Here is a 22,277-nt window from a genome sequence, read left to right as displayed (position 1 = left end):
TTTTGCATTTTCATGTACAATGAGTATAGTAATTCTGCACTTCGTAGGACTGTTTGACATAATTTGCAGAGGCAATAATGGTTTTACCACAGAGTTTCTATGCACAATAGAGTGCTGCACCTTGAAGTTGCAGCTTCTGGATGAGAGTAGAAATATGGTGTGCATGTTTGCTGTATCCACACATCACATTTGAAGGTGTCCATTTAAAATTGGACATCATGGGTGAAGAACATCATGGGTGAAGTGAGATGCTCTCCTCTGGGACCAAAGGAGCAGTAGCTCCGTGTGCCATTCTCTAACAGCAGCATCCTGATCTTCTAAAACAAAAACAGCACATGTGCCAGTAGCATGAAATGACTATAGAGTTGCTAAGAGGACTCAGTGCATGCATTTAAATATCAGCATGCAGCTGATTCTTCCAGACTGCTGTGTTAATCTTAAAGCCATTATGGCTGTTTAGCTCAGATATGGCCTGTGACCTCTAGGTGGAATCCATGCCAAGGCATTTTGGGATTAGCTTGTAATTGCCGCTTGACGTGTTACTGTAGTGCAGGGGTGGCCAACTTCCAAGAGACCGCGATCTACTCACAGAGTTAAAAACTGGCAGTGATCTACCCCCTTTTGGGGGGTTCAGGTCAAAGTTGTTGAGCTTCTTTAGGGAAGAGGAAAGCGACATTGAGCTTTTTTTTTAGGAAGGAAAGCCCAATTTTTGGTGGTTCAAGTCATTTTAGGGGTGCAGGACAAAGATTTTTAGGGGAGCCTAAGTTTTTTAGCTTCTTTGGGGGGAGCCACTAATCTTCTGGTGATCTACCACAGACGTCCAGTGATCTACCGGTAGATCACGATCTACCTGTTGGACATGCCTGCTGTAGTGCATCAAAGTTTGTACGGTCCAGGACCCCTAAGATGAACTGGGTTTTCTAAATACTGCTTTAAGTCCTTTATCAGGGGTGAGGAGATTTTTCAAATATTAACAACTGCTGTTAAAATCCAGCAGTTTGCAGGGCCTGCTGTGAAATGCTGCTGCTACCTGCAGTTGAAATAATTGCCTACCTTGCAATTATAAAACCATGGCTAAGTGTGAGTTGCCTTGAGGCTTAGTTTTATGTTCTAAAAAGAGGAACTGGTAAAAGAGTAGACCTGTTGAAAACAAGGGGAGAAGCCGTGATACCATGGAGCCGTGCCTTTCAAGCTTTGAGGACACTCTTGCTGTTATGGCTTTTCTTCCAAGGAACACATACATTTCTGCCACCAAGCTCCTGAGCATTGCATTGCATTCAGAAGCACATACCTTAGATTATGGGCAATAACCTAGGTCTGTTGTTGTTTAGTTGTTTAGTCGTGTCCAACTCTTCGTGACCCCATGGACCAGAGCACGCCAGGCACTCCTGTCTTCCACTGCCTCCCGCAGTTTGGTCAGACTCATGTTGGTAGCTTCAAGAACACTGTCTAACCATCTCGTCCTCTGTCGTCCCCTTCTCCTTGTGCCCTCCATCTTTCCCAACATCAGGGTCTTTTCCAGGGAGTCTTCTCTTCTCATGAGGTGGCCAAAGTATTGGAGCCTCAGCTTCAAGATCTGTCCTTCCAGTGAGCACTCAGGCCTGATTTCCTTAAGAATGGATAGGTTTGATCTTCTTGCAGTCCATGGGATTCTCAAGAGTCTCCTCCAGCACCATAATTCAAAAGCATCAATTCTTCGGCGATCTGCCTTCTTTATGGTCCAGCTCTCACTTGCATACATCACTACTGGGAAAACCATAGCTTTAACTATATGGACCTTTGTCGGCAAGGTGATGTCTCTGCTTTTTAAGATGCTGTCTAGGTTTGTCATTGCTTTTCTCCCAAGAAGCAGGTGTCTTTTAATTTCGTGACTGCTGTCACCATCTGCAGTGATCATGGAACCCAAGAAAGTAAAATCTCTCACTGCTTCCATTTCTTCCCCTTCTATTTGCCAGGAGGTGATGGGACCAGTGGCCATGATCTTAGTTTTTTTATGTTGAGCTTCAGACCATATTTTGTGCTCTCCACTTTCACCCTCATTAAAAGGTTCTTTAATTCCTCCTCACTTTCTGCCATCAAGGTTGTGTCATCAGCATATCTGAGGTTGTTGAAATTTCTTCCGGCAAGCTTAATTCCGGCTTGGGATTCATCCAGTCCAGCCTTTCGCATGATGAATTCTGCATATAAGTTAAATAAGCAGGGAGACAATATACAGCCTTGTCGTACTCCTATCCCAATTTTGAACCAATCAATTGTTCCATATCCAGTTCTAACTGTAACTTCTTGTCCCACATAGAGATTTCTCAGGAGACAAATGAGGTGATCCGGCACTCCCATTTCTTTAAGAACTTGCCATAGTTTGCTGTGGTCGACACAGTCAAATGCTTTTGCGTAGTCAATGAAGCAGAAGTAGATGTTTTTCTGGAACTCTCCAGCTTTCTCCATAATCCAGCGCATGTTCGCAATTTGGTCTCTGGTTCCTCTGCCTCTTCGAAATCCAGCTTGCACTTCTGGGAGTTCTCGTTCCACATACTGCTCAAGCCTGCCTTGTAGAAATTTAACTAGGGCTAGTGGTTCCCAAACTTTTTTCCCCCTGACAAAACGCTTGAAAATTGCTGAGAGTGATTTTTCTCCCAGTTGTTGCAGTTGCCATGTGCTGTGCTAGAGAGCACCATGTCAGCTACACCTGTACTAGCATTTAGGTAGCAAATCACTGGTGTTCATAGCTCATTCGCAGCCAGTAACTTAACTGGTAACCTTTTACTGTATTTTCCCGTGTATAAGACGAGGTTTTTTGCTATAAAAACATAGTAAAAAAATTGGAGGTCATCTTGTACACGGAACATGGGCATCCGAGGGGATTTTTTAAATATTTAAGCATATGTCCGGGATTTTGGCTTGGGCAGGCTGAGGCGGTCCCTGCTGCTGCCGTCCCCCCTTTCTCCTCCCCATCCGGGCTGCATGCTAGCAACTGGCTGCCTTCCTCCGACTCTTCCTTGGTATCCTGTTTGGGAGCCTCCTTCCCCTCGCTTCCCCGCAGCAGCAGCTGCCACCAAGGGGGGACATTGCTGTGCCCCAGCCACTGCCTTTGCTTCTGCACCACGGTGTACTGCATGCACCTCATGCTGGAAATTATGAGGGCAATCACCCCCCCCCAAAAAAACCAACAACTTGCTGCCAATCATCCAGATTTTCACTTCTGGTTTTTTTTTTGGGGGGGGGGGTTCCAAATAAATAGGGGTTGTCTTATACATGGGGGTGTCTTATACACAGAAAAATACGGTAGATACTACTGATGTTACTAATTTGTCTTCCAGATTTTCATTACCCACTTCCTTTGTAGTTTCTGTACATTGATTTCTAATAGTTAGTAGATGTCAGGCTCGCTGCTACCAATAAATGTAAAATAATATTACCATATTTTTCCATGCATAAGACCGATGTTTTTTGCTTTAAAAAAATTAGTAAAAAATTGGGGGTCATCTCATACACGGATGGTTAAGAAAAACACTTCTTACCAGTAATGTAGGAAGCCTGGGGATATTTCAAGATATTATTTTGGGAGAAAACACACACCCACATCCACCCACACATACCCCCTCACACACACATTATCTAAAGCCTGCAAGGGAGGATGAGGAGGGTCACTTTGGCAGTGGGAGCTTTGCAAACAACCACTGAAAGGGCAAAAGTGCAGCGCAGCTTGGAAAAGGCACTCCAGACAATGCACCAAAAAAGTGGTGCTTGTCCCCACCCACCCACCCAACCAACCGAAAGGGGGCTGAGCAGGCCCTGCAGCTGCTCCCTCCTCCTCCAAGGCCCAGGAACGGCACCTGCCACTTACATGCCTGGGAGGTTGCAAGTGGAGAAGCAGACCAGAGCCAAGAGGGCTGCAGAGGCAGCCAGCAGCTCCTCGTCTCTCATCTGGTGCTTCCTTGGCGGTGGCAGCGGAGCAGGACAGCTGCCGGGCATCATGAGCTTCACGTGTTGCCATTGCCGCTGCCGCTGCTCCCAGTTCCTCCAGCCTCCCTTCCTATCTCGCACACACACTCGCACACAGAAACACACCCTTCGGCTCTCACCTGTGGGGTCCTACCCAGCACACTCCATTCCCAGTTTCCATTCAAAGGGAATGCACCCATTCAGTACAAAAAACCCTGGACATTTTTCAAAATTAAAGAAACCCTCCCCAGGTGCTGTGAAGAAGCTGCCGGAACCACCCTTCATTTCACTTGCCACTTCCGCCAACCAATGCGGACTGCTGCGGAAAGCCAGGTTAGGCAGAGAAAGAGCACTCCCAGGCACTCTAAATGAAAAAAAAAGTACTGTTTGATGTTTAAAGATACAGTACTAAATATACTGGTGCTTTGAATATTTAATAAAATATCAAAGTTCTGTTTGATGTTCAAAATATTGATTTCTTAATTTGGGGTTCAACAGAATAGGGGTCCTCCTATACATGGAAAAATATGGTATTTTGAGTGTTCATATTGTATTGTTCAATGGCCCATGAAATGATTTATAGGTAATCTGTAGATGGGTGACAGTTCGTTGTTGTGGATAGCAATATTCCAGTATTTGTTTGCCTTTGCACATCATCACGGCAAGGGGACAAGGTCACCTCTAACATCAATATCCAACATTTGCCATTAATTATTTAATAGTTGATGAATTTTCCACTGAGTTGCCATTTTAAAACAGTTTTCTGTAAGATTTAAAGATAGAGTAAAAGTAACTTCCTGTGATGAGAAATTTCCAAACTCCCGCTTGTCAATACAGACGATCGTATATTCATTTCCACAGAGTAAGGTGGGGTGATGTGCGAGTCCCAAACGGCCTGATAAGGTCCTCTGGCTTTATCTGCACCTTGCTTTTAATGAAGGTGTTCAACACTGTAGACGCTGGTGAGAAGTCTTTGGATGCAGTGATCTCAAGGCATCCTTTGAAGGTCATATAGAGATAACACCTGCCTGGTGGAGCACATGTATTTGTTTGCTTGTAACAATTGCCTCCTGTGCTGTGATTTCTTAGCCACTTTAATCTGATGCAGCTATTTTTTGCCATTGTTGTTTTGAGAACAGCCTCTTCCAGCGTCTTTAATGTGCAGGACCAAAGGAGCAAGAATATGAGGCTCTTGTAATAGCTCTTCAAAAAGAGTCTGGCGTTGATGCAGCCATAGATTTCCCATCAGAGCCCATTACAGCCACCGTGCAGCTTCCAAGAGCACTGGCAGAATGCCTGCCTCTCTCTAGCACTTAGCAAGAGTCAATAGCAGAGCTCTCTCTAGCTCAAATGCAGAGTGGTGCTTCCCTTAAGTGAGAAGGGACCTTCTTTTCTAGGGTAGGGCTGACATTACCAGGATTTCAAAGGCGGAATTGATGTCCGGGGGGGGGGGGATTTCCGAAAGGCGGCAAGTCAATCAAAAAAAATCACAGTTATTTTGGAATTTTTGTAAAAAAACAAAAAACCAACTCAACAGCTGCCTCAGCTGGCGTGGGGTGCTGTTGCTGAGGACTCATCTCAGATATGGCACAAAGCTGCCTCTGATTCTCAACAGCTTGGTGTTTCTGGGTTAATGAATGCACCCAGCCACAACAATGGAGAGACACCTCATTGATTCATGGCAGTTTGCCACACCTTAGCAGGGCAATGGCTAGCCGTCCTAATGTACACATGGCTGTCTTGTTCCCTTGCTGTCCTCTCTTGGAGCAAGACGCTGGGTGTTTGGGAGCTACCGGTAAGTTCTGACCTGTTCTGCTTCCATCAGGCCACCAGGTCTCAGGTCTCTTTGTACTCAAGCTGCTTCTAGTTTGGATAGCTCTTGGTTCTGCCAGGTTCCACCTTAAAACCCCTGTGCCTTCTGGCAAGTAACCCTCTTAGATTCTGTCACAGCCTGAATTGCAAGCACTGCAGAAAACCATTGTCAATGTTGATTGGAAGCTCTGAAGTAGCAAAGCCACCATGTAAACCTAGCTAGCCCCACCTGGTGTTTCTGCTGTGCACAGCTTGCTCCTTTGCAGAACTCCTTTGGTTTAGGAGAGGCTGTGGCAGGACACAAAGATAGCCTCAAAATCCTTTCAGTGGAACCATCTCAGGTGTAAGAACATAAGAGGAGCCCCTGATGGACCAGGCCAGAGGCCCATCAAGTCCAGCATCCTGTTTTCCATAGGGGTTAACCAGAGGCCTATGATACATCAAGGACTGCCTCTCCCCATATGAACTGACCCAAGCCCTGCAATCATCATCTGAGGCCCTTCTTTGTGTGTCCAATCCACAAGAAGTCCAGGGCGCGTGGCAGCACGAGAACAGGGCGTTTTTATATTGTAAACTGCCCTGTGATCCTCGGGTGAAGGGCAGTGTATGTATATGTGTATGCATATGTATATATATGCCCACAAGCTAGGCCTGAGCACACAAGCCCCCTCCCATTCAGGGTCCTCAGCTGGTATTGAGAGGCAGACAGCCTCTCTGATACCGGAGGTAATATTAAGCTGTCATGACTAATAAACCTGTATTTTTTTATCACCCCTGGGTTGGTTACATTTGCAGCAGCCTAGATCAGGCATGTGAATGTCCTGCAAAGTGCTGCTCTCTTGTAATCCTGCATACCTCTGGAACCTGCATGTCACTTTTTCACCTGGAGTGGGATCTAAAGCAATTAAATGTAATGGAAATTCGGTGGGTAATTAACCAGCCTTCTCTTCCTCCCTGCACTTTAATTAACTTCTTATTTGAACCAGTTTTTTTTTTAAATTTCCTGTATGTTGATTGCTGGAATTGGCTCTCGCACATCTCCTTCACAGGAAGAAAAAGGAAATGCTGCTTTGGCTGGCATTTGATAGCCACTTCACCCAGGGAGCTGTGAGACCCATTATTGGAAAACAAAATATACTTGTTGTCTGAATTCCACCCCCGTCCTTGCTGATGTTTTTTTCTGTTTTGAAAAGGGGGTAGGGGCTGTCACATAATCCCTCCAGAAAGGCCAGATGGTTTGTTAGTCTTATTAATATAATCCCCTTTTTAACCCTTCCCACTCCTGTTTTAAATGAACACTCAACTTTACCAGGTCAATAACTGCCTGGCCATGTAACAGCAGCCTTTTCATAACACACTCTTGTCTCCATCCTTCGGGGCATTCCTCGGCCTAATGTTACCGGTATATGGATGTTTTTGCGTATGGGGAGGTGCCCACCAGTACTTGATTTTAGCATACCATGTTGTCCTTGGCTATTAAGGGTGAAGAAGGCAGATGTAGTTCTCTACAGGCAATCCAAGCAGGTCTTTCACCTACAGAGAGAACCCAGCAGCTTTGCATTGTGATTTGCAGACCTCCATGCTCTGAACCAGAGAGTCACATGGCTGAGTTTTCCTGTGTCTAGGACTCTAGGTAGCATGTTGGCTTGCACATCAGGCAGGCAGTCTACATCTTCTCTTTTTTAAGTGGCTCATGTGTGTTCACTCCTTTGATAAAAAGTTCACAAGAATGAACAGTTCAGAAGCAGAAGTGCTGCCTCACCCCACCCTACCTCAAACAGTACTCATCTTTGCTCTGTGTTTCAGAACAACCCAGGAGCCAAAACAGGCTTTGTTAGATAGCTGTGTGGACATAGCCAAAGTGAAACAGTGGTAGTTCTCTTGGCTTCCCTAGAGCAGCCTTTGTGCTGTCTGGGACTGATGGGTGTTGTAACCCCAAACATCTGTAAGGCACCAGGTTGGTGAGGACTGCTCTACGGTGTTCCAGCCCATGTTTGGAGTCCAAGGCATGTTCAAAGCCAATATTTGAAAGAGCTTAGCGTCTGAATGAAGATGCAAACCAGTGTCTCTTGGTCAGGTTTTTTTGTACATAAGAGGCCTGCTGGATCAGGCCAAACACCCGTCTAGTCCGCCATCTTGTTATCCCAGTGGCCAGTCAGATGTATATGAGATGCACTGGTCACTCATGCTCTTTGTTGGTCTGCCCATTTGGCCATCCCTATTCAGATCCATGACTGTCTGCAGGACTGGAAGGGCCCAGAGAGCCAGCCAATGTAATCCCATCACTAAAGACCAAATTCTGCTTGCATAAATCCTTACAAGATTCCTTACAGGTTCTTACAGATGCACAGGAGCAGTGCACCACAATTAATTGCAGAGCAGCTTGTTTCAGGGGACTAGAGCAAACGAGCTCTGCCGTGTGCTATAGGGGGAAACAACCAACCCCTTTCCAGCTGACTACAGTGGTACCTTGGTTCTCGAACAAATCAGCTCCTGAATGCCGCAAACCTAGAAGTAAGTGTTCTGGTGTGCGAACGTTTTTCAGAAGCCAAATGTCCGCCGCGGCTTCCACTTGAGTGCAGGAAGCTCCTGCAGCCAATTGGAAGCTGCACCATGGTTTTCAAAGTTTCAGGAGTCGAATGGACTCCCGGAACGGATTAAGTTTGAGAACCAAGGTACCAATCTGACCTAAGGGGAGAGAAGTTCCTGTTTGACCCAAGTTATTCCTTTCCAGCCAGTGGGTGGAATAGCTCTCCTTGCTTCTCAGCACCATTAGTGGTTTCTGTGGACTAAGCACTTCAGTAGTACTTCAACATTATGCCTGCTGGGGCTACCAAGAGTGTCAGGTTTGCTAACAGAGCATCTCCTCTGTTCTGCTGGGCCCTTGTGACGATTGCTTGGAATCTGTTGGTTGAGGTTGGGAGGGTGGTTTGGGGAGGCGGAGAAAAATAAGGGCGGGTGCTCTGATATTTGTTTGTTTTTCTCTCTGCACAGGAGGAGCTAACTAGCACCAGTGTGGAACATATCATAGTCAACCCCAATGCGGCTTATGACAAATTTAAGGACAAGCGAGTGGGCACTAAAGGACTAGGTAAGTGTTTCTCCATAGGGCCTTTCTTGAGTATGTGCCCAGGCTAGTGGGGGAGCAGTAGATTCGGACTAGAAAATGTACCAAAGAAAAACATTCAAAGCAATCCTCAAAGAACCCAAGGATCCTTGTTTAAAATGCCTTAATAATTTACAATAATAAGGTTATATACATACTGAGCATTTCAAATAACTTATTCCTAGTTTAGCTTATGTCTGTCAGTCATTTGTCTCATTGCCTGCAGATGTGAGATGCAGCACAATACATGCATGACTATTTTTCAGTGGTTGTGTGTGTGTGTGTGTGTTGGACGTACAAGATGTTAGCGTGCCCTTGAATCGGAGATCTTAAGGTTTGTTCTGAACCAGAGGAAGCAACAGGGTTTCTTCTGCAGTTTTGAACACTGGTCCTTACAGATGGTGGATGCCAGCATCAAGCTCAGTAGCCAATCCCTTGCTTTCCATGCAGAAGGTCCCAGATTCAATTCCTGACAATTCCTTACCTCTGGGTAAGGCTGGTGATGCCCCATGTCTGTAAACCCAGAGAGCCACTACCAAACAGTATAGACCAGTGTTTTTCAACCTTTTTTGGGCAAAGGCACACTTGTTTCATGAAAAAAATCACGAGGCACACCACCATTAGAAAATGTTAAAAAAAATAACTCTGTGCCTATATTGACTATATATAAAGTAATTCTCTTGAATTTTTCAATTTTTCCCACGGCACACCAGGCAACATCTCGCGGCACACTAGTGTGCCACGGAACAGTGGTTGAAAAACACTGGTATAGACAATACTGAGCCAGGCCTAGCTTGGCATAAGAAAGCTTCTAACAGTCTTCCTGAAACTTGAAGGCACAGTTGTGCACCCAGGCCTGTCTCAGCCCTGGTATGAAGTCTGTGAGAAGTTGGTAGAAAAGGCAACAGTCCGCTCTACAAATATGAGCTGCTGATTAAAGAACTACTAGCTCCAATTGTAAATCCTGTAACTTAAGTTTAATGGAAAACATAGGAAACTTGAGGCTGTTCAGTCTAAAAGTACAGAAATATTTTTTCCCTTTTTTGTCTTTTGATTTCTAGATTTCTCTGATCGTATTAGCAAAACCAAGAGAACTGGCTACGAGTCTGGAGACTATGAAATGGTAAGTAAGTAACTCAGATGAACTGTAGACCGAAAGGGAAACCTTGGCTCTGTACCAAGCAGGGATCTCAGCTGGAGAATGACATTGTAGACTTAAGTAGAGGTGTGTGCTAGGCACACAATCAGGGCAGGAGGTCACGTGGCACCAGTATTAGTTCAGAATCCAAAAAGAAGAGTCAAGTCTAGCCAAGGCCCAGGATCCAGCAAGGCAAGTTCAGATAGAGGGGTCGGTTAATATATGTAAGGTCAAAGTTCACTAAAAAGCAATGCAGGGAAAACTCTCAGTAGCTCCAACTGGAGCCTGGGATGGAAGTTACACATGGCAGGTTTGGATATTGCTTCAACAAGCAGCAAGCCCAGATGAGCCTTAAATAGGGCTTCAGCTTCCTCTGTATCCACTACCTATTTTCCTAAAGGCCCAGGGCCAGGATAGGCTTGTAGTCCAAATCTGCTAGGAGGCAAGACCTCCCATCCACCAGCCTTCCTCAGGTTAGCCATTGCCATGGATGACCAGCTTGTGGCATGGGCTCCACAGGAGCAGGAATTCATGGCATTCTTGAACTTCCCATTAATTGCTCTGCCCAGTTCTGCCTATGGCTCCATCAACCACTAACGTGTCACCTCTAGGAAGTTGCCCAGATGGGAAGGTGACCCTCAGGTTGAAAAAGACTGCCCATTGCTCATCTAGACTCTATATATATACAAAAAAGAACTCTCTCACAGAAATAATTGAGAATGGCCCATCTATAAATAAAACTGTAGGGAGGAAATCCCACCCCTGAAGCCATCTTCCTAGAGCCAGCCTTGCAACAGGAGATGGGATGAGATGGAATTGTGCTAGCTACTCTAGAACCGCCCCCGCCCCCCCAGAGATCTGGTATTGCTGTTGACCTGAGAATCTTGTTTTATTTTTAAGCTAGGGGAAGGCCTTGGTGTGAAGGAGACTCCCCAGCAGAAATACCAGCGTCTGCTGCATGAAGTTCAGGAGCTGACTGCCGAAGTTGAGAAGATCAAGGTAAGATCAAGGTGGTCTCTGTTCTTGTTTCCTTCTGGCCCCTTTCCAGCTCCTCTGTGGGCCCTATTGATTTGGACCCACCCATCTTCTTGGTCTAGTCCTGGGGCCCAAATGCAAAATGAAGGCCTTTGTTATCCAATAAATTGTCCTTGCCTTGAGACTATGTGCTTTACTGCTGTGGTTAGTATTAGTACAAGGGGGAGCAGCCTGGGATCAGAGAGGACCGTGCCCCCAAACAGTTACTGAATGCCAGGCCTTCAATGCTTCTATCCCTTCTTCCACAGAGCACCGTGAAGGAGTCGGCTGCCGAGGAGAAACTGACACCAGTTGCCCTTGCTAAGCAGGTGGCCAGCCTGAAACAACAACTCGTCTCCACCCACCTGGAGAAACTGCTGGGGCCAGATGCAGCCATCAACTTAACAGATCCTGATGGTGCTCTAGCCAAGTAAGTCACGGTGGATCGCAGAGTATTTATGTTGGCGCTCTTGAATGCCTTTCCGTCCGCTGTGCTATCTGGAAGGTTTAGAGGCACCCCTTTCCAGAACAGACTCTGCTCTTGTGGTCAGAATGTACCGGATTCTGTTGACCACATGGTTTTGGATTGCCCTCTTTTTAATACCTTTCGTGAAGGTTCTTCGATGTCCTCTCTATGGCTCAGGGCCCGCTCTAATAAACAACTCGTAGTCCAGTTCTTGTTGAGGGATGATTCTCCTGAAGTCACTAGAGTTATGGCACAATTTCTGACCAGGATTTTTAAAGTAAAATCTGGGGCGCTCTGGCCTGAATAATAGCAGTTGTCGAAGATCTCTCCCCCTTCCCCTCCCCCCCCTTATTTTACATCGTATGTCATGGTGGAGTCAGCACTGCAGTTCCCCAGGGCTTAGTCCCACAAGCTGCTTAGCCCTGGAAAAACATGTCTTCATAAGAATCCCTCTGAACCTGTCCTTCACCCTTGGCTACTGCGGTCAGGCCCTCTGCACCAGTGTTCGAAACTCCCATTGTTCTTAGGTGCATTTTGCAACAGGGAATTTAATTAGTGTGAGCAGTGTCTGAGCTCTGGGCACAGTACAGCACCTAAGATTTCAGATTAAAACTGCAGAGTGGAAGGCGGATATTTTCTGCCTCCCCACTTCCACTTCTGACTGGAGAAGAGACCCCCTCTTAAGAATATTAGGGTGGGCAGGGGAAGAAATAGACCACATGAAAAGTGGACATAATGTTTTAGCTGCAGTTCATTCATGTTCAGCTTTGTATTCTTATAAAAAAGCGTACCTAGACATTCCGTTGCTGTGCCCGTAACCTAGGTTTAAGGGGCCATTTAGCTCCTAGCTTTCATATCTCAGTTTTTAACACTGCTCTGCACCTCAGAGTAGTCCATGCAAGGCCAAGAGTGTCAACATCTGGGCAAGCTTGAGACCAGTTGCACATCTCTCTGTGGAGCACATTGTCTGCATTTAGCAGGAGTGCTGAGATTGTGATGGGATCATGATGGGATCGTAGGACTGGATGGGGCCATGGAGCCATCAGCTCATCCCCTTAAGGAAGGGGTGGAGAGCTGAGTTGGCCCATCATCTCCTAACCATTGACCAGGCTGAGTGGGGCTGCTGGAGTCCCACAGCAACCACAAGGCAACCCATCCTTGCTTTAAGGGAGTAGATTATACCCATAGATAAACTTGCATAATGCAGACCATCAAAGAGAATTGTGATTTTTTGGGGGTGTGAACTGGGGGAAATTGTCTGGAGAATTTCCCACTGGTTCTAAATTCATGGGGATCAGATGCAGTGTGCTTTCTTGACTTTTCTTTTAGTAAAACATCTTTTTTAGTTTTGTTAGTTTTGCAGTCTGTATAAATTTCCCGTAGGGAAGGAAATATAAAGTGCACTTAGTGTGGTTTAAATGCTATTTTCAAAGATTTACCTGGAAATTATTTTTATTGGAATACTTGTAAATATTTAAATACATGGCAGCACAATAGCATACCTTCCCCTTTTCATTATTTAGATTTTAAGAAGAAAATATAAGCAGGGAAAATGGTTAACATACTAATTTTAGCATGCCTGAAGAGCTATGTGCAGAAATATATGTGCTTTCTAGGGATGGTCATCTGAAAAAGTTGATTACAACCATTTTAGATTTGATTAGTTGCCCAGTTGCTGTGTACTGTGTTCAAAGTAAATTTCTAAACATGGACCATTTCCCAGCTGGCATCGGCTGCAAGCATACAGAGGAGAAAAGTTTCCTACCCCTTCTAATTATGCTCATGCCCCTCATTATTCCAATCTCTGATCCAAAATCCATTGCACCAGGAGGTAGCTGTTATAACCAGTGTAGTCAGTGGGGACCTAAGCTGTGTGCCCTCTAAACATTTGTGGCCTCTTCAACTTGACAGGCGTTTGCTCATTCAACTGGAAACAGCCAAGAGTACTAAAGTGCCCCCTGCAAGTGGGAAGAGCCCGGCGAAAACTACGGCTGGCCCAGGAAACATGGTGACTTATGAACTGCACTCCCGGCCCGAGCAGGACAAATTCTCTCAGGCTGCCAAGGTAAGAGCAGAAATATTTGATCTTTGAGACCCCTCTGGAACTTAAAAGGAAATAGCTAGGATGATGAGCTGATGCTACATTTGTACAGCAGTGAGGTGCTTTAGCAGTGCCCTCATTGTATGCAGTTCAACAGTGCCTTTCTCTCTCCAAGCTCAGCTCTGGGGGCAGGAGGGCATTCTGTTGCTTTATGGGGTGCTTGATTTGAGTGGGGAAAGGCCTATTGTGCACAGCGCTGGTTGGTTAGTACTTGTGACATCACAAGGACCCAAAGCACCAGAGCATTTTTGTATCCATATGTGTCTTCACTTGAAGAGAGCTAGGGTGCTGCTGGAGACTGGGAGCATCAGGGTCTCGGCAATGTCTAGGAATAGTTCCCTTCCCCTGGGACTTAGGATATACATCAACTTGGCTTGTGCGTCTGTATGAAGCTAATTTATTTGATACTGAAGAAAGGAATTTCCAGAATGCAGAGCCTTTTTCCTAAGCTGCTTCCCTGTCCCAAGCACAGCATGTACATACAGGGCTCGTGGAGATCTTGAAGCATAAATCATTTTTGTGAATCTTCTCCTTCCCTCCCCATAGCAGAACAGAGCATCATAGAGTAATGAGCCTTATTTTGGCTCCTTTGCTTTCCCCACACTTTCTCAGTAATCCTTTAACATCTGCATCACCCAGCAGGCTCTGTGACTTCATTCTGAGTGCTTTAGAGTTAATGGGGTTATTGACTTACTTATTCTACAGTCATGAAAGCTTAGGAAGGCAGGAGTGGGAAACAGTGATAATGTCTTCCTGGTAATATTCTATACAGCCTGGGCTCAGGGTTCCCCAGAACGTGGATTGCAACCCTGTTGGGACTGTTGAAAAGAAAGATCCAGCCTGCTTCAGGTCTAGTTACTTCATGCTGGGGTTGAAGTGGTGGTGTACCCTGCTTTTTGGCCGTCCATGTAGGCCAGGGGTCAGCAAACTTTTTCAGCAGGGGGCCGGTCCACTGTCCCTCAGACCTTGTGGGGGGCCGGACTATTTTTTTTTGGGGGGGGGGTTGAACGAATTCCTATGCCCCGCAAATAACCCAGATATGCATTTTAAATAAAAGCACACATTCTACTCATGTAAAAACACAGTTTCCTGGACCATCCGCGGGTCAGATTGAGAAGGTGATTGGGCTGGATCCGGCCCCCGGGCCTTAGTTTGCCTACCCATGATCTAGGCAACACAAAAATACCATTGTTAAAATGGCTAGGAAGGAGCTCAAAAGAAGTGGAGGGAGTGATAGGCAAAGTCTTATTTGCGTTGAGCAGATGAGCAGATGAGGAAGGGACACAGGGATGCAGAAATCCAGATAAGATTTTTCATTTTGCTGGAATACTCTCTCCTTTAAGCATGCCCATATCTCATTGGGTGCCAGGATCGGACACCCATCTCTCCCATCTGTTCTTCTCTCTGCAAGCGAGTGTGGTGGTGGCTGAAGCAGGTGTCTTCCCCCCACAAACACTGGTGGGGGTGTGAGGGCATGCCCACACCATTTTGGATTCCTTTCTCTCATTTTCCCAGTTTCGGATTATGCCACACACAACACATGAGTCATTTTGTGATGGTGCCCCTGGCACCTTCTCAAACATCCAAATGTGCCCAAGAAGGTTGGCAATGCCCAAGAAGGTTGGCAACCTCTAGGTGAAAGAAATGAAATTGTAGTGGAGTGTCAGTCCCATTGGAGAACTTTCTGGGAGGGGGGAACCTTTTTGGCTCATTTGAAATGATTGATGCGTATTTCTGTCATAGTCATATAGGTAATATAATCGCATTCTGGACAAACTTTTTCAAGCTTTCCAACTTCTGGATATTTCACTTGACTTTAGATTCCTTAAGCCATCCATCCACACTTATAATTTTGTGTGTGCCTTGAGGTATGACATCTAAAGAGGCACATGCACCTACCACCCAGTCCAAGCCATCCAGGAAGTTTTCTAGCGCAAATCCTATGAAAGTGAATATAGTCAAGGCGCCATGTTCCTGCACATGTCTTGATCACTTCCGTGGGGCTTGTGAAGGGCAATTTCCTGGCATGTTGTACCCCATAGGTCGAATTGCCCTTAATGGCACCTGAAAATGACACACCTGGGATAAGGGGGAATTTTCGAAGTACTTTGCCCAGAGCTTTGCCCTGCAATTCAAGGAGGCTTCCCGGGAGGGAGAGGAGCACGAAGCATCTTCATTTGCTCCCTCTGGTCTTTCCAGATTGCAGAATTGGAGAAGCGGTTGGCTGAGCTGGAAGCAACGTTTCGCTGTGAGCAGGATGTCCAGGTGAGGCATGAAGGCAGTGGAAGCCCTGGGTCCACAGAGAAGGTTATGGGGGCAAGGGGGAAGAGGCCGTAGCTCAGTGGTAGAACATCTGCTTTGCATGCAGAAGGTCCCAGTTCAATACCCAGTATCCCCAGGTAGGCCTGAGAGATACTTTGGTCTGAAGTCCTGGAGGGCTGCTGCCAGTCAATGTAGACACTATTGAGGTAGATGGACCAATCCCTGACTTGGCAGGCTCCTTAAGGGGTAATGGGAACAGGTGTAACAGCAAGCTAGATTTTGTGATGAACTCCATGGCCTCTTTTGTTAGCCGCTCCTGAGATTTTGTCCAGTGATGCATTTAGGGCAGCATCTACCTTGGCCCTATAGGCGTGCTGTAAAATTGTCCAGGAGGTGTAATGCCTGGAGTTGGTTACAGGGCCTGAATGAATTAAATTGTACATGGCCAGCCTGTGGCTGAAAACCCGCAAGTGGCATAGGCAGCTGAGTTTGTAGCACTCCTGGGCAAGAGCAGAATGCCCTGGCCATGCCATAGAGTCAGACTCTTGCTGGACTAGAAGCAGCTCCAGCCCAGAGTGCAGGAATTGCATGGCTATTGTTGAGTGTGGTGCAGGGGCATTGCCTCACACTGCAGACTGGCTTGTGCCATGCTTACAAAGGCTGGCCAGCACTGTCCTAATCAACCCCCCCCCCCCCCGCTTTCTCTCTCTCTCTCTCTCTAGAATCCTCTGTCTGTCGGATTGCAGGGAGCTAGTCTTATGGTAAGCTGCTGGATGAAGTTTATAAGTGGCCTGTGCCTTTTGGGATTGGAAAGGAATTAAAGGGGATGTCTGCTTTTAAAGATTGGGGCATGAGGGTCGTCTCTTAATTTATCCTATAGCTGCTGGGAGGCCATGCTGGGCTTAATGAGTGCTGTGCAAAGTGTGTGTGTGTACGTGTACATGTACAAAGCACATTTGTTTGTAGGTGGAAAGGAATGAGATACTATGCTGAAACGTTGGAAAAATAGCTTCTAGACCAGGATTAAGGGACATAGGTTTGCACCTCCCTCTATAAGATGTTCATACAAGATGTTCTATGTCTCTGTGGATTAAGTTCCTTTTCTTTTTCTTTGACTACTGAGCTGAGGTAATCTGTGCCAAGTAAAACTGAAATTTTGCAACCTAAACCAAATTTGCAAATTTACTAAATATTTCTCATATTTTGCAGAATTCTGTCTTTAAAAACTATTTTACATAATTTATTCTGGTTTTGCTAGTTTCAAGAAGGCCGAGGAGCTATGTAGGTTGCTGAAATTTCTCAAACACACACACACAACACAGCACCACCGAAAACCTATTTAAACTACACCTTTGGTACCTGAGATTCCAATTTGCATTATTCATGCAGTATGAGGCATATATTCACAACAGTGAAAACTAGAAATATGCTGTCTTTAAGAAAAAATATAAGATTCTTGAGTAGCTGAATTTTCCATCCAAGGTTGTGTTCCACTGGTGGTTGGTTGTTGTTCCTGTACAATTGCAGCATAGACGTATCCCCATGTATTACCTCAAAGAGCTGATGATATGGCGGGGGGTGGGTCTCACTGGATCTGGCTGGGACAAATGTCGCATGGGGCCTGGGCAGGAAGAGCCAATGGTAGGAAAGGCCAACCTGAGGGCCGGGGCTAATTCCACACACTGATTTGAGTTGCCCAACTAAAGTTTTGCCTACAGGCATGTGGTATTTTTTATGTCTAAAACACTTTCTCCATGTCACATCCAATCCATAGCAAACTGTAGAGATCCTGCAGGCCAAAGTCAGCTCCTTGGACACAGCAACCCTGGACCAGGTGGAGGCAAGGCTACAGGTGAGTCTTTGTCAGCGGCAGCATTTAGGGCATGTGGAAAGGACTAAGTAATTTTGAAAAGTTCTGGCAGGGTCTAGCTTTCCTAATGTCAGTTCTTCATTCCTAGAGCGTCTTGGGAAAAGTGAATGAGATTGCCAAGCACAAGGCCACGGTGGAGGATGCAGACACCCAAAGCAAGGTCAGATGTGTTTTCTCTCTGTAACTGGGCACACGATAAAACCCACAATTCCACTTTATGTATTTGTATGAAAGCATCTTGTTGATTGACTCGGCCCAGTATACCTGAAGGAGCATCTCCACCCCCATTGCTCTGCCCAGACACTGAGGTCCTCCTCTGAGGGTCTTCTGCTGGTTCCCTCACTGCGGGAAATGAAGTTACAGGGAACCAGGCAGAGGGCCTTCTCGGTAGTGGCACCCTCCCTTCAGATGTCAAGGAGATAAAGAACTACATAACGTTTAGAAGACATCTGAAGGCAGCCCTGTATCGGGATGTTTTTAATGTTTGATATTTTACTATGATTTATATATGCTGTAAGCTACCCAGAGTGGCTGGGGAAACCCAGCCTGATGGGTGGGGTATAAATAATAAAAGTAGTAGTAGTAGTAGTAGTAGCAGTAAGATGCAGCTTTGGTCTGCTATTACCGATCAGGTCAGTGTGATTTCCTGATCCTGGTGGCAAAGAGCATTGTTTTCCTTGTGGGTTCATAAGGCTTCTGCCAACTCTGGAAGAGGAAGAAGGGTAGGAGGGTAAAGACTATCAGTTGTGGATGTTCTGAACAAGCCAATGGGATAGATTCCCTGCCAGGCTGTGTCTTGGTGATTCACACACAAACACAACACCCTGGTAAATTGGAGACTGCAGCTCTTATGTGCCCCGGGAAATCCTGAATAAAGAAAAGGGGGTGACATTTGGGAATGGCTTACCACACAGCCTATGTCTTTTTTCACACGTGTGCGCATCATCTGATCACTCAACATGTGTTGTCTGCCTGCTTTATTGTGTGAGCTGAGCTCCACCATAGAGCATAAGAACATAACGTTAAGAGGGCTGTGCTGGATCAGGCCAAAGGCCCATCTAGTCCAGCATCTTGTTCTCATATTCGACAACCAGCTCCCTACAATAAGCTTGTGAGCAGGACCTCAGCACCGCATTGGATGATGTGAACATTTTGTCTGGTGTTCAGAACTCTGCTGGCTCATTTACCTGAGCAAGTCAGCATTTGATACTGTAGTCATCAAGGGATGAATGCAACATGATTTGTGCACTGGCCCTTTGCTGACAGACTTCTGCTTTTGCCAGCCAAGCAATGAGATTGTGAGCAAAACTAGATTACATTTTTGTCATCAGTATGTGTATGTGTTCATGAACACATGGGAAGTTTTTTTGAGGGTGGTGGTGATGATGGAGGAATATGATTGGCCAGGTTCCCACTTGGACTCCCCCCCCCCTTTCTGATAACTTTCTACCTCCCCCCCCCCCCAAATACAGGTGCATCAACTCTATGATACTGTGCAGCGCTGGAGCCCTCTGGCCAGCTCCCTCCCTGAGGTGGTGCAGCGCCTGGTTGCTGTGCGGCAGTTGCATGAACAAGGTGAGCCTCTGAGCCAGGCAGGGGCATTCTCTTAACTCAGGAAGGCAGAAGAGTAGCCTCAGCCTTTGGGCCTCCCATTTTTGTTTTTTTATTTTGTCATTGTCATTTTTTTCCTTTTTTTTTTTACACTTGAAACAGTAACATTTCAAATAAAAGAAATACACAATTGATATTGACTCCCCTTCCCCTCCTTCTGTTGTGCATTTTATTACTCCCCCCCCCCACTACATATCCTAATTGCTCCCTATATCTCATTTTCCTCATCTTCACATCTCAGTATGTTTTAACTGCTGGATTTATTCTTTTTTATGCTTAATTTATTTTGTAAAAAAACGATCGACAAAAGCAATCCAAGATCAATACATATTACAAAAAGAAAAGAAAAAAAATTAGATTCATACACAACAGATTCCATTATGACTTCCAATTATCCTGTTACTGTTAACTTCTTAATATGTTTACACTATGTCTCTACATAATCCATAAAACATTTCCAATCTTCCTCAGTTTTTTTTATTCTGATCTCTTTTTCTGTTTGTCAGTCTTCTTATTTCTATATATTCTGTTGACTTTGTCTGTCATTCTTCCTTTGTTGGTATTGTATCATACCTCCACCATTCGAGACTTTGGGCCTCCCATTGCCCCAGTGAACAGTCAGGCACTGGGTGGCTGTCCTTCATGTCCCCAAGCTGACTTTTTGGTTCTTTTCTGTTACAGCCATGCAGTTTGGGCAGCTCTTGACTCATTTGGACACTACCCAACAGATGATTTCTAATTCATTGAAGGACAACGCTTCTCTGCTGACACAGGTGGGGTTCGAGGCTTTGGGGAACTGCCTGTGGGACTACTCGGGTCTCTACAAGCTGGCCAGTATGGATAGCATGGGTGCACCTAGTTGTGGGGAGAGCACCCAGCTGTATATTCCACTGTTTCTGAGAATAAACTGCAGCCGCTTCACCCTCCAAAGATAGCACAGACAATGCACAATGATGAGATGTGGACTTTGTAGTGCAATGTGCCTGAAGCCAGCTCCCCATAGAGCACATCCCTGGGGGATCCTGCCATTGTCCATTCTGTGGACATGACCAGACCAGCATAGATGTCACTGGGACAGGAGTGCGAACATGCTGGGAATGTGGGCTTGGGGGAGCACATCTTTACTGGAAACACTCTCCTGCCATACACACGTTTAGAAAATGGCAACTTTGCTGCTTTAGAGCGGGGGGGGGCGGACCTGTGGCCCTCCAGACGTTGTTGGACTTCTGCTTCCGCCATCCCTGGCCACTTAGCCATGTTTGCTGGGGTTGGTGGGAGTTGGGAGGGGCTGCAGTTTCCCTGCCACTGCTATAGAGTGTACTGCCACCCTGAGAGGCAGCAGGTTGAAAACCAAAGTGTATGCGGACTATTTAGAAAACCATCTTGCGGCATTTGTGTGTCCTAGACAGAGCCAGGTGATTCATTGGTCTGACTCACATGCTGGTAGGTAGCCATGGTGGAACAGGTTCCCTTTAGCTACTCAGGCAAGCCCTCCATATGGCTGGCGTCTATCCATGTTCTCTCCCTCCATCTCTCTCTAGGTTCAGAAGACTATGAAGGAGAACCTGGCTACCGTGGAGGACAATTTTGCCACCATTAATGCACGGATGCAGAAGCTTGCCAAGTGAATCCCCTTAACAGTCTACAAAGGCAGGGCACTGAGGTTTGCCTGCTGTATAAATAAGCACTAACTGCTCCGTCCCTTCCCTACCTCTGTACCTTTTCTCGTGTGCACTTAGTGGGAGTTCAGCCTTGATGAGGGCTGGTGGACTGAGTGCTTATCTCTGTTAGAGGGCAGGTGTGCGCCCCCCCCCCCCACCTCTTGCAATGCTTTACACCCCTGTGGCGATTGATGCTGACTGCAGAGGGCAGTGTTGCATTCCAGATTGGAGGGAGGGTGTGCTAGAGAGGGAACCAACTTTGCCTATCCACCTGGGAAGTTGTACTCGCTGCTGCTTGGCTCGGAACAAGGAGCCTTCTACTTGGAAAGATTATCTTACCTCTCAGCCTGGCATGGAAGCAGATCGTATTGTTGTATAATTATTTACTGTCATTAAACACTTATGCTTAGTGCTCTGTACTTGAGGTTTTTGTGTGTGTGTGGAACAGGTTGCATGTGCTTGTCATGTCTTTCTGTAGTCTCCAGATTGTGCTCTTCATGAAGGAGAAGGTTGCCAGTGGCTACTAGTTATGATGGCTTTTGGCTCATTCAGGAACACTTTGGCAATGAGTACGAGGTGCTTGGAGACAAGCATCAGGTGAGGTCTGTTCCCAAAGGCGTCTAATGCCCTCTGCGGACAACAGGGCTATATGGCCTTTGTTGTGATCCAGAGAGCTCTTCTTAAGTTCTTGTCCCATTTCACCCTTGGGAAGTCTGCACAAGCTCTTCCAATCTCCTCTCCTATAGCGAAATAGTACACAGCCTACACCAGGGGTCAGCAAACATACCGCACCTTGGGCCAGTGTCTCCAGCGCCGATTGCACAGCGGGCTGGAGGGCGGGGGAGTGTGCGCCCATACGCATGCGCACACGCTATTTCCGGAGCACTTCCAGGTCAGAGGAGCACCGGAAATAGCTTGTGCGCATGTGCACAGGCCTCCTGCCCAGATATAATAACACTTGCATTGCGCACAAGCTATTTCCAGTGCTTCTCTGACCCGGAAGTGGGCAGCCGCACAGCACAGCGCCGTTAAGACCAGGTGGCGGTGGGGGTTGCTGCAGGCTGGATAAACAAGTCCCTCGGGCCTTATCCGGCCCGTGGGCCTTAGTTTGGAGACCCCTGGCCCACACTGAACTCCCAGAACTGAAGTGACACCACTTCATGTATTACATTCAGGGTGGAGGGATTTATTCACTGCTGCTCACTCGGAATAATCTATGCTGGGTAGCAGTCGCATTGACTAGGAGGTCACTGCTAAAGCTGTTCAGTATTACAGCAAATACTGAGTGTGTGAT

At 46.3% G+C, this 22,277-nt stretch overlaps 1 protein-coding gene across 3 annotated transcripts in view; it reads left to right on the top strand.

Moving 5' to 3' along the window:
* DCTN2 (dynactin subunit 2) overlaps window positions 1-21,398 on the top strand; it is a 44,032-nt gene extending 22,634 nt beyond the window's left edge. For all 3 annotated transcript variants that reach the window (XM_033137616.1, XM_033137607.1, XM_033137601.1), the window contains 12 exons: window positions 8,749-8,845; window positions 9,922-9,983; window positions 10,899-10,997; window positions 11,282-11,442; window positions 13,390-13,543; window positions 15,779-15,844; window positions 16,564-16,602; window positions 17,616-17,693; window positions 17,800-17,871; window positions 19,184-19,286; window positions 20,004-20,095; window positions 20,864-21,398. In XM_033137616.1, the coding sequence (XP_032993507.1) occupies window positions 8,749-8,845; window positions 9,922-9,983; window positions 10,899-10,997; window positions 11,282-11,442; window positions 13,390-13,543; window positions 15,779-15,844; window positions 16,564-16,602; window positions 17,616-17,693; window positions 17,800-17,871; window positions 19,184-19,286; window positions 20,004-20,095; window positions 20,864-20,950 (1,110 nt within the window). In that variant the 3' untranslated portion in view covers window positions 20,951-21,398. The remainder of the gene's footprint in view (window positions 1-8,748; window positions 8,846-9,921; window positions 9,984-10,898; window positions 10,998-11,281; window positions 11,443-13,389; window positions 13,544-15,778; window positions 15,845-16,563; window positions 16,603-17,615; window positions 17,694-17,799; window positions 17,872-19,183; window positions 19,287-20,003; window positions 20,096-20,863) is intronic.
* Window positions 21,399-22,277: the final 879 nt, after the last annotated feature.

Source organism: Lacerta agilis, chromosome 2, assembly GCF_009819535.1.
Source record: "Lacerta agilis isolate rLacAgi1 chromosome 2, rLacAgi1.pri, whole genome shotgun sequence".
In the NCBI taxonomy this organism is placed as follows: domain Eukaryota; kingdom Metazoa; phylum Chordata; class Lepidosauria; order Squamata; family Lacertidae; genus Lacerta; species Lacerta agilis.
Note: the sequence above shows the minus strand (reverse complement) of the source record. Positions and strands in the feature narration are given on the sequence as shown.